The following is a 12,622-nucleotide window of genomic DNA, read 5'->3' on the forward strand; positions in this document are numbered from 1 at the left end:
CCTGAGATCATGACCTGAGCCGAAGGCAGATGCTTAAACATCTGAGCCACCCAGGCGCCCAAGATACTTTCACTTTCAAAATAACTGCAGTATTTCTTTGACAACTATATCTCCCTGACTTTAAAAAAAAAAAAGTTCTCTCCTGTATATTCATTCTAACATATAAAACATTTTCAAACACTTTTACCCTTAAAACAATTCTGGATAACATGTTCCCTTATAGACATCATGATTATTTTAAATAAAAGTGTTTTAAATATATTTTTATGCCAATAAGTGAATCAATGCTTTTTTTTGTTTTTATTTTTTAAACTTTCTATGGAATAATTGACATACTATAACTGCATATGTTTAAAGTGTACAACATGATGATTTGATATACATTATGTGTATGGAATAATTAGCAAGTTCAAGAGAATTAATATATTCATCATATCACATACTTTTTTTGTGTGTGCGCAATAAAAACACTTAAGATGTGCTCTCATCAACTTTCAAGTATAAAATACCATACTAACTGTGGTCTCCATGCTGCACATTAGATCCTCAGTACTCCTTCTTATAACTGAAAGTTTGTGCCCTTTAATCCACATTTCTCTCCTGTCTAGCTCCTACCAATCACTCACCATGCTAATCTCTATTTCTATGTGATCAGTTCTTTTGTTTTTTGTTTTAGATTCCACATATATCTGATATCATACAGTAGTTACCTTAGCACAGTTCCTTTCAGGTTCACCCATGTTGTTACAAATGGCAGAGATTCCTTCTTTTTTATGAATAAATAATAATATTCGATTATATTTATGTAGGCCCATATAGGTCATTTTTATGTCTTGGCTGTTGTGAATAATGCCGATTATTACCTTTTTAATGAAAAGCCTATTATTCTTTTTGGAGAAAGGGAATCATGTTATCATGATACTGTTATGAAACAAATTTAAATTGATGACATACAACATTTGTTGAATGTTGGAATTTGATGTAGCCCGACCCCATGGAGCTATATTGCTTTTTGTTTTTCCTCCTGAGATAATATGAGAACGAGGGTATTAAATGAATGGATATGGTAAAGTATGTTTTTAGTAGTTACTAATAGTTTTCAATTTGTAGTCCAGAATGTAGGGAGAAGATAAGTGAACTCAACATTGTTGAAAATCTGCTGATGATTTTGCATGAATATGACTTGCTTTCCAAAAGGTAGGATTGCTCACAGGGGAAAAGACAATGTCATATTTGATGAAAATGATAATTGTTACATTTATTATGTCATGCTATCTACATTATTAACTGAATGGCATGAGTCACCTTGACATTTATTTTCTATTTTCTATTTAAGTTTTTATAGAGAAACTAGAACAAAGAGGTGTATTGATTTATCTTTGGTCTTGCATCACTTCTAGATCTGGGCATAGAATTGAATTATATAAATCTTATGATCACATCTTTAATATTTTTGTTTATTGAATTTTTTTACATCCTGTCTTTTTAAGGAAAGAAACTCTGAGGTGGCTCTATTTTTAGCAATTTCAGATTGTATATTGAATAAATTATTAGATTGTTAAAATCTATTCCACTTAAGGAACGTAAAATAAATTAGTATAGCTGCTGACTTGTTTCATGACCACCTGTTATTATAACTCCAAACAGAATCTAAAATGTATTCATTTTCAATTGAACTACATATTGCTCTAAAGAATTACTGTATTCAGTTAGTTATTAGGTTGTTTTTAAATAGAGTTGCAACCTACATCATTTGATATTTAGTTAAGTAAGTCCTGATTTTCTGAAGAGGTAAAACAGATAACAGAAATATCAAGTAATGAGTCTACGGCCATACCACCCTGAACGCGCCCGATCTCGTCTGATCTCGGAAGCTAAGCAGGGTCGGGCCTGGTTAGTACTTGGATGGGAGAAATATCAAGTAATGAAACCCAGACACTTAACCATAGTAAATCCCCGTGAGTCTTTCTTCAAAGTCAATTTTATCCTCTTTTACAAACTATACTTATAGACCTGTGTACCTGAACTCGTTTCTAGGAAAACAACCTCCGCACAGGTGTTAGAACACCAGAGATGAATGAGATAGAGTGTGTAGTGTAGGAGAGGGGACAGGCATGCAGGTCAGTGGTTTCACCATAGCACTGTAAGTGGTGTGGTTAACGGATGCACAGGACACTCTGGAAACATAGAGCAGAAGCTCCCAGTCACAGCCAGGGGCCACACCAAGTTTCCTGAAGGAAAAGGGAGTTATCTAGGCAAAGGGGGAGAACAAGTGGAAACAGAATGTGCTGTTTGGAGGCATGAATTTGTCTGTATTAGAGGAACTGCGTGATTGGGCACAGCTGGAACAGAAAACTAGATTAGACAGTTAACGATAAGTTAAAAATATAGCAAATTTTGGTCTGGCTTTCTCTATATGCTAGACCCTGCTTTAAGCACTTTTGTGTGTTAATTCATTTGATCTGCACAGTAACCCATCAATTTCCATATTTTATAGAGGAGGCAACAAGATGCTTTTAGCCAGGTCACAGTGGGCTCTTTGTGCCGAGTAAGAGTGTGTTTTTTATCCATGCACATTATGGGGACTTACAGAAAGATTTTAAGCATGATCAGATTTATTTTGTGGGGAGATTACTCTGATAGCAGTATGTGGGGTGTGTGGCGTGGGGAATATAGCCACACAATGAGATCCATTTAGAAACAAGGAAGGGGATGTTTGGTGTGGAAAGTTTAAGGAGATGCAGAACACTATTTGCCAAAGAACAGATGTTCTGAATGTCAGAACACAAAAGTTTGGGAGGGATTGATGCTGTGGAAAATTGGCTCAGGGGAAAGGAACTGTGGAGCAGTGTGGGCATGAGAAGATTGGAGAGGCAGGTGACGGAGAAGCTTATGTCTTGAGCACAATCAAAGATTACAAGAATGGGAGGAGCAGTGGGGTTAGGCAGCTACATGATTTGCAAGAGAATTAATCTCAGCCGTTGCCTAGGAAAAAGGCAGCAGTGGATTGGGAAAGGAGAAGGAAGTGTCTTGGATGATTCCGTCTTCTGGCTTGGAAAATTGAAAAGACTGTGATATCATGAGTCAACACTGGAGATATAAGAGGGAAGAGCCAGTTTGGGGAGGAGAATAATGACTTTGAGTTGAGACACAGTGGGATGAGTACCTGTGGAACTGCTGTGTGGCTAGAACTTCTGGAGGCTGAGAGTGATGCCTGGGCTGAGCTCACAGGACTGGGTTAGAGGGGGTATTTGAAGTCACGGGAATGGATGACATTGTCCAGGGAGAGTGTTTAGAATATGAGACTGGAGGGTTATGGATGGTTCTATGCAATGCCATCATCATCATGTTTCAGAGCTCTGCTGAACCCTATGTGTCCTATGCTATCATTATCTTTATTTTACACACCAGATAGTCACTGGGAACATTGCATTTAATCTCCTTGCATTGTAGTGGTTTTGGCATTTTGTTTTAATGTCCTGTTTTTGTAACCACATAGTGAGTTTCTGAAGACTATGATAGAGCTTTTATTTCTTTTGTTTTGAGCACAGTGCAGGTCCCATTGTATGTACCTGATATCTATTCGCTGGCTAGTAGGTTTTTAGCCAGACCAGTGGGCTTACAAGGAGGCTATGACTTAGAACGGTGGTCAGCAAACTATGACCCACAGTCTAAATTTGGCTCCCTGCCTGTTTTTGTAAATAAAGATTTATTGGAACATAGCCATGCCCATTTGTTTTTTATGTGTTATCTATGGCTGCTTTTACATATGTTGGCTGGGTTGGGTAGTTCTGACCAAAGCTGTATGGCTAGCAAAGCCTAAAACACTGTGCTGTGATCCAACCCTTTACAGAAAACATATGTTGACCTGTGACTTAGAAAATGTTAGAGCGCCACAGTGATGATAGCTCTAGTCCAAATGCAGAGTCAGTAACTCACTACGCTGTGATTCTCATCCTCACCACCCTCCCATCCCCTTCCAGATTAACTGCGGAGTTACTGCGCCTACTTTGTGCCGAACCCCAAGTGAAAGAGCAGGTGAAGCTCTATGAAGGGATACCCGTCCTCCTTAGTCTGCTCCACTCTGACCACCTGAAGCTGCTCTGGAGTGTTGTCTGGATTCTGGTTCAGGTTTGTGAGGACCCTGAGACCAGTGTGGAAATTCGCATTTGGGGAGGCATCAAGCAGCTTCTTCATATTTTACGAGGGTGAGTCAGAGGGGGCTGTGGCCGACTGCCTTAGTCACTGAAGGTTGGGGATTCTGCCATACAATGGCAGATTTGGTACATGATCAGCTTGCTTCCTCCTGCTCTTTGGTCCTTTGTGTTATGGAGAATCATTTATACTTGTCACAAACATACTTGAAATCATTATCAGGGGCATTCATCTTTTAAGTTTCTTGGGAGCCCTGAAATATTTATCTTTGCATCACCGGCCTCCATGATAGTGCCGGGAATAGAGAAGGCCATCAGTCTGCAAATGTAGATTGAATGAGATCCAACAACCATAAGAAAACATTTATATTACCACCTTTTTCTTGACAACACTCTATGCGTATTGTAATCCCAACAAGTATAATAATTTTACTTGTAATTTTACTATTTTGCTAAAATGTCTGCATTTGCATATATGGCACTCATCTACAAAGAGAAAGCAAAACCTGCAATTAAAGAACAGATATATAATCCTTAGTTAAAATGGGAGAAAATATTGTTGATCAAACGATTGTCATGTTACTGACCCTGGTCCAGTTGCTCTTCTTTCCTCTCTAAATCTTCATTGCAGTGCTCTTAAGGTGGGTTAACATGTTATCATCTCTCTTTTAAAAGTAGATATGAGGAATTCTTAATCTCAAGAGACAAACTGAGGGTTGCTGGAATGGTGGGGGGTGGGAGGGATGGGGTGGCTGGGTGATAGACATTGGGGAGGGTATGTGCTATGGTGAGCGCTGTGAATTGTGTAAGACTGTTGAATCACAGACCTGTACCTCTGAAACAAATAATACATTATATGTTAAAAAAAAAAAAGAAGAAGAAGAAGATAGCAGGAGGGGAAGAATGAAGGGGGGATATTGGAGGGGGAGATGAACCATGAGAGACTATGGACTTTGAGAAACAAACTGAGAGTTCTAGAGGGGAGGGGGTGGGGGGATGGGTTAGCCTGGTGATGGGTATTAAAGAGGGCATGTTCTGCATGGAGCACTGGGTGTTATACGCAAACAATGAATCATGGAACACTACATCAAAAACTAATAATGTAATGTATGATGATTAACATAACATAATAATAATAAAAAAAGAATTCTAGTGACATTCAAAGCCTTGAGTATGGAGAAGGAATGGTTATTAAAATAGTTTCAAATTGAAACTTTCTTGAAGTATGTTGCAGTAAGTATGTATTAGATATATTGAAGCCATGGATAATGACATCTTTTGGTACCATCAATGGGAAAGTTCTAGTACCTAAAATTATTATAAAGGATAATTCAGCCCTATAGGTACTGAATCAAAGTTGAAAAGGAATATGTCTGGGGTGCCTGGGTGGCTCAGATGGTTAAGCGTATGCCTTCAGCTCAGGTCATGATCCCAGGGTCCTGGGATCGAGCCCCACATGAGGCTCCCTGCTTGGCAGGGAGCCTGCTTCTCCCTCTCCCTCTACTGTTCCCCCTGCTTGTGCTCTCTTGCTCTCTCTGTCAAATAAATAAATAAAATCTTAAAAAAAAAAAAAAAAAGAAAAGGAATATGTCTGCCTGAAAGGAATCACCCTTGTAATGTACAGTACCTAAATAAAGCTCTCTCTAATAAAAACAGAGTGACTTATCATTCTTAATATGACCAGATATTATCAAATCAGTGTTATTCAGACTTTGTGCTTGTTATACCTCTAGGTATATTATGGAACTGTATGTTATCGACTTCTATGAGGGTATGTTTCAAAGCATAAGAACAGACTATAGTGATATGGACAATAGCTGTATTAATTATTTCTGTCACCAAAACAAAGGAAAAAATATAAGCTATTGATAATCTACTTGCTTTTTTTAAGATTTTTGTTTTTATTTATTTGAGAGAGAGAGAGAGAGAGCAAGGGGAGGGACAGAGGGAGAAGCAGAGTCCCTGCTGGGCAGGGAACTTGACTCCGGGCTCTATCCCAGGACCCTGAGATCATGACCTGAGCTGAAGGTAGACGCTTATGTGACTAAGCCACCTGGATGCCCCTACTTGCTTTTGTGAGTATCACATAAAAATCTCAAATACTTTAAAGTATAAACTATAAATCTTTCATTAGTACTGTGGCATAATAAGCTAGCTCCTTGAATATTTAGCAGAAGTTTTTTGTTTTTGTTTTTATTTTTTTTTTGCTTGCTTTTTTAGGATGCTGATGGTGATGCTGATGGCAGTGGTTGATACACCTATTCCAACAGCTATGGGTTGCCCTTTTGGAGAACAGTTATTTTCTTGATGATAACATTAAATTCTGTGATGCTTAAGCAGTCCTTCAGAGATAAAACCTACTGTTTTACCACGTAGGATTAAGTTTAATACAAGGCACCAGTTTTCCTCTTTTGTTCAAGATGTAACCATCCTTGAGAGAAATGAGTTCTTTCACATCTAAAGAGTCAGTTGGCCCGTCCATTTCTCTGGTGCAATGTTAGAAAACTCTTTCCTGGGAAAATGATATATGTCAACACTGATTCTATGTTAAATATGTCTCAGCGCTCTGGGAGAATTTATTACCCCAGCTGGGTAAACAATATCTCTCCAGAGCTTGTGCCTACCCCAGGGCTGCCTGGAGCTGGTACAAGGGGTGGAGGTTGCCAGGCTGTCTGCTGGCATGAGTAGGACCAGGGATTATTGTCAAGGCAGTTTCCAGGAAATCTGTTCGTGCCCATTCACCTACAATCATAAGCTCCAGAACAGTTCCTGAAGGCCTATAGACTCGAGTAGGGGGAGTGATTTCTAAAATTTGAGTTTAACATAATTTGGTTGACAGATAAGATCACCAGTTGTGACTATCCCTAGACCTAGCTCCATTACCTTCCCAAAGCTAACTGAAGGAAGGGCACTAGTGGGCCCAGATGACATGGGAAGGAAGCCAAGGAGACTCCATCTATGTAATATTTAGGCACAAAGAAATCAAGATAGAGCTGTTGCCATAAAAAATAAAGAAATGAAAAAAATATAGTAGCTGCATTAAACAAAAAGGAACAAAACAGATAAAAGACATGAAGAAGCTATTGTGGAAGATGCTACCTTGAGTAAACAGAAAACAAGTGCTTTATTTTATCAAAGATATTAAATAGAACATGACATTTATGACCTGAGATTAAAGAAAAGATGCTAGGACTACAAAAAGGGGAAGGTAGAGATTACAGAGCTAGGAAGAAAGGCAAGGACTGAATAATCCACAGAACTGAGACATTCATCAGAGTACCAGACAGAAACTGGAATTAATACAAGGAAGGGCACACTTGAAAAAATTGCACATAATGTGGAGGAAAAAGACAAAGGAATGAGAACCATTAGAAAGTGAAGGATATGGCTTGCAGAAGATGAGTTTTCAACCTGTGATAACTGATATCCTAGTGAGAGAATAAAGCAAAAGGATAAAAAAATTCAAAGATAGGGTTGCATAGGGGGCTCAGTCAGTTAAGCGTCTGCCTTCAGCTCAGGTCATGATCTCAGGGTCCTGGGATCGAGCCCTGCATTGAGCCCCAAATCTGGCTCCCCACTCAGTGGGGAGTCTGTTTCTCCCTCTCCCTCAGCTCCTCCCCGCCCCTGACTTGTGTGCCCTCTCTCTCAAACAAATCAATAAAATCTTTTTTAAAAAATTCAAAAATATAAAAGAAGAGATCTTTACCAAAATAAGGAAAGACTAGAATTGCTTGGAAAAAGAAAACTCAGCATGAGGAAGACTGACATATAGTCAGGTGAATTGATAGCAGCAGAATAGAGTTCAAAAACAGAGGTGGGGGAGGAGCAGGGGGCGCTCCTGGCTGGCTCAGTCAGTAGAGCATGCAACTCTTGATCTTGGATTTCTAGCCCCCCACGTTGGGTGTAGAGATTACTTAAAAATAAAATCTTAAAACAAAACAAAAAAACAAAGGTGGGCATGTGGAGCTGTGGGGAAATGAGAGTTTTCAATAACTAGTGCTGGATTTAGTTCAGTAACCAGAGAAAGAAGCAGGAGGGAAGGAAGGCAGGAAGGCAGGAAGGAAGGGAGGGAGGGAGGGAGAGGGGAAAGGAAGGAAGGGAGGGAGGAAGGAAGGAAGGAAGGAAGAAAAAAAGGAAGGAAAGAAGGGACCCCTGCCTCACACCACACATAGAAATCCACTGTAGGTGGATTGGAAGGTGAAACAATAAAGATAACATAGGAGAAAACTTCATGGCCTGGGGGAGGCAAACATTTCTTAAACAGGACCCAGAAAGCACTGACCATGAGGGAAAAGTGATAAATTGTGCATTCACTTTTCTTTTTCAGAGACAGAAATTTTGTTTCCGATCGTTCTTCCATTGGCAGCCTGTCTAGTGCAAATGCAGCAGGCAGAATCCAGCAGCTTCATTTGTCAGAAGATTTAAGCCCTCGGGAAATACAAGAAAATATTTTTTCTCTTCAAGCAGGTATTATATCATATTATTATGTTTTGCTATTTGATACTGTTTAGCATAGGTTTTATTATGTTCTGTGATGATGATAATAATTTGTTATTCTCTGTTATGTATGATAATGTGAAGTAGGCACAATTTGTAAGTTTAAAAACTGTGAAGTTAAATCCATGTAAGTGTCTGAAACCTCCCGGGACTTGTGTTGGGCCTGCAGGTTAGTGATACCACAGACTTTTCTCTCCCTTTCACATTCTGAACACATTGAGAAATCAGCATAGAAGTCAGGCATAAAGAGAGCAGAATAGTAGCTTCATTACTGGAAAAGCTGGATTAGAGAATTCAGCTTGCTTTGTGGCCAGAATCATGGTTCCTATGTTTTCTAGATCTCAGGGCACCCTCCTTCAGAGAGATTCTACAATGCAGACATCCATTCCCCTGGGAACAAGGGAGCACCTTCCTTACTCCATGTGAGCACCTAAAGAGAGGACAGAGCCTCTCTTGCCACACAAAAGCAGGAGCAGGGATGTATGCCCACGTTTTTGGCAGTTTGGCACAACCCTGAACAAGGTTCACAAAAGGGCACCTGGCCTTTGGGACGAGTGGGGGCTTTGGTGCTGCTGACCAAGGTGGGCGCCCTGCCACAGACACAGGAGGGGGGCAGAGAGGCACTGGGGGCGGCCCGCAGGAAGGCAGGCAGGCAGGAGTATATGAGGATATATGTAATGCCTGAAGCACAGTGCAGGGCCAGCGCAAGGGCCCCATAAAAAGGTAGTACCCTTTATAGGTGCTCTGTGCTGTAGAATCCAGCACATTTCTGGTTGGACAAGAAGCAGCTCTGTACAGAACGTCACCAGAAGCTGCCACGGTAACCATGAGGAGGCAGGAAGGGTGGTGCTCAGGGTGTGGGATTTAACAGCTAGCAGACTGCAGTTGGACTTCTGGCCTCTTCCACTTACTAAGTTCTATGGCCTAGTCTGTCGGTCTCTGTGAACCTCAGTTTTCTCATCAGTAAAACTGGTAGTCATGGTACATCCTCTGATTACAAGGGATACTTTGTGTTTTTTTGTTTAATTTTTTAAAAAAGATTTTATTTATTTATTTGGCACAGAGAGAGAGAGACAGCGAGAGAGGGAACTCAAACAGGGCGAATGGGAGAGGGAGAAGCAGGCTTCCTTCCAAGCAGGAGCCCGATGCAGGGCTCAATCCCAGGACCCTGGGATCATAACCTGAGCCGAAGGCAGACGCTTAACGACTGAGCCACCCAAGCGCCCCGATACTTGGGATCATATATTTAAAGTACTCATGTATCCAACCATTGTAGATGTATTTACTGAGCACCTGCCAAGTGCCAGGCACCTGTTGGGCCCTGGGGATTATAATGAAGCTGCTTCCCGGTACACAGTAAGTGCTCAACAAAAGGCTGCGGAGGGGTGTAGACGCACATGAATTACGTGAAGAGCAGCGTTAGACACCACTGCGAGTCAGTTTCCCTCCCCCCAGAGCTGTGTCGCAGGGAAAGGTACTGTGTTTGGAGGAGTGGCTCTGTCACAGAATTCCCTGCGGAGCCCGAGTATTGACGGAGCAGTGTAGAGCGCGGTCAGTGATGACAGACACGATCATCTGGTGGTTTTCTTTACAGCCTGCTGTGCCGCCCTCACCGAGCTGGTGCTCAACGACACCAACGCCCACCAGGTGGTCCAGGTGAGAACGCTGCTCTCCGGGCTCGGCTGCAGACCACGTCAGCACTCACGGACCCCACCTCAGGCGAACTGTGTAGCCCAGAACACAGCTTTTGGGATCCCATGATGTGATTTTAAGATATTTTAATATATCTTATTTAAGTTCTAGAATTCCATTTTATAGTCTCTTTTATTTTTTAATTTTTTTACCTTTTTTAAAATTAAGATTTTATTTATTTATTTGACAGAGAGAGAGAGGGAACACAAGCAGGGGAGTGGGAGAGGGAGAAGCAGGCTTCCTGCTGAGCAGGGAGCCCGATGTGGAGCTCGATCCCAGGACTCTGGGATCATGACCTGAGCCAAAGGCAGACGCTTAACCAACTGAGCTACCCAGGTGTCCCTAATTTTTTAAGCTTTTTTAACATTTTATTTTTAAGTAATCTCTACACCCAACATGGGGCTCAAACTCAAAACCCCGAGATCAGGAGTCACATGCTCTTCCGGCTGAGCCAGCTAGGTGTCCCTAGAATTCCATTTTATAGTCTTGTCCTTCCTTTACCTCACTTGGCTTAGAAGGACCAGCCCTGTGGTTAACCTCTGGTGTCTCTTCCCTATATCATGTGTACTCTTTTTCATTTTATCTCTTTTTTTTTTTAAAAAAGCTATTTTGAATAGCTTTAATTCTGGACATATAGTATACCATGGGTTGAGGATAGTAGTCATTTGAATTAAGAGTATATCAGGTTAGGGGCGCCAGGGTGGCTCAATCATTAAGTGTCGGCCTTCGGCTCAGGTCATGATCCCAGGGTCCTGGGATGGAGCCCCGCATGGGGCTCCCTGCTCGGTGGGAAGCCTGCTTCTCCCTCTCCCACTCCCCCTGCTTGTGGTCCCTCTCTCACTGTGTCTCCCTGTGAAATAAATAAATAAAAATCTTAAAAAAATATTTTTAAAAAAAATTAAAAAAAAGAGTATATCAGGTTATTCAGCTAGAGATGACTGAAACACACACCAGCAACATATTTATTGCCAAGAAACCATTTTCACAAAGCATAATTCATTAATCAATCCACTACATATACAGCAATATATGGAAGTAGCATACAATATATCCAACTTCAACTTCAAAATACATAAATACATAAAATGTCATAAGAGATCAGATCACCAATGATTACAGGCCCGAGGGGAAGCTCAGCAAATCAGGGGGTAGTGGCAGAGCAGGGCATCTGGACTTGGCCAGGTTGAGGTTCATTTCCTACTATCATTTCCTGGTGGTTCGGCCATTGGAAAAATGACTTAGTCTCTCTAAGATTTTGTTTTGTCATATATAAAGCAGGGAAATTATAGACTAATTCACAGAATAGCTATAAAGACTAAATGCAGAAAGGCAGGTAAAGCTGTTCACAGTTATAAAAGCCCATGTATAGTAGAGTTCAGTAAATCAAATATTTGGTAATAGAAAAGTAGCAGTAAGTTAGCACTTTTTGTTCATTCTGCTGTGTATATATTAGAGTATCAGAGTAAGTCTAGAAGGATAACTTTCTGGACTTCCATGCATAACTTTCATTTTCTAAATCTATTATTACTCTTGTTTCTTTTATTTTTTCTATGTTCTTTTCTACAATAATTTATCTATGTGTATTGTTTAATTACCAAACTGTAAAGGGAGAGATTATATTTCATAGTTAGACATTTAAAATGCAAAGTACAAAGATATTTGGATCCCTTTACTCAGTCCTTTTTTTTTTTTTTAAAGATTTTATTTATTTATTTGACAGAGAGAGACACAGCGAGAGAGGGTACACAAGCAGGGGGAGTGGGAGAGGGAGAAGCAGGCTCCCCGCAGAGCAGGGAGCCCGATGCGGGACTCGATCCCAGGACCCTGGGATCATGACCTGAGCTGAAGGCAGTCGCTTAACCAACTGAGCCACCCAGGCGCCCTACTCAGTCCTTTTTTATCCCCTACTCCTTTTTAAAGTATTTAAATGACTTTAAATTGATATGCTTTATTATTTATCATCAGTTGAAATTTTAAGAGTGTGGTTGTAGTCTTTAGTATTACATTGATATATTTACTATTCTCCTGTCTACTTACACAGAGTTCTAAAATTCTACGAACATTTCTTTTCAAATACTAATTTTTCAGATTGTGTAGTTGCTTCATTGTGTTTGTGTGTCTCTCTGGCATTGGCAGTGGTCACAGATAACATGTGCTCTTTATTCTTCCAGGAAAATGGTGTATATACAATAGCAAAATTAATTTTACCAAACAAACAAAAGAATGCAGCAAAAACGAATCTATTACAGGTAATAAGCATGTCCATTGTTCTTCTGTAT

At 40.5% G+C, this 12,622-nt stretch overlaps 1 protein-coding gene across 1 annotated transcript in view; it reads left to right on the plus strand.

Annotated features, from left to right (window-relative positions):
* The window catches only part of NEK10 (NIMA related kinase 10), a 232,301-nt gene that overhangs the window by 48,598 nt on the left and 171,081 nt on the right, over positions 1-12,622 (plus strand). The window contains exons 11-15 of the mRNA XM_034993514.1: positions 1,111-1,197; positions 3,984-4,208; positions 8,482-8,621; positions 10,246-10,307; positions 12,515-12,592. Coding sequence (XP_034849405.1) covers positions 1,111-1,197; positions 3,984-4,208; positions 8,482-8,621; positions 10,246-10,307; positions 12,515-12,592 — 592 coding nt within the window. The remainder of the gene's footprint in view (positions 1-1,110; positions 1,198-3,983; positions 4,209-8,481; positions 8,622-10,245; positions 10,308-12,514; positions 12,593-12,622) is intronic.

Source organism: Mirounga leonina, unplaced genomic scaffold, assembly GCF_011800145.1.
Source record: "Mirounga leonina isolate KUSES-001 unplaced genomic scaffold, KU_Mleo_1.0 Mir_115, whole genome shotgun sequence".
In the NCBI taxonomy this organism is placed as follows: Eukaryota; Metazoa; Chordata; class Mammalia; order Carnivora; family Phocidae; genus Mirounga; species Mirounga leonina.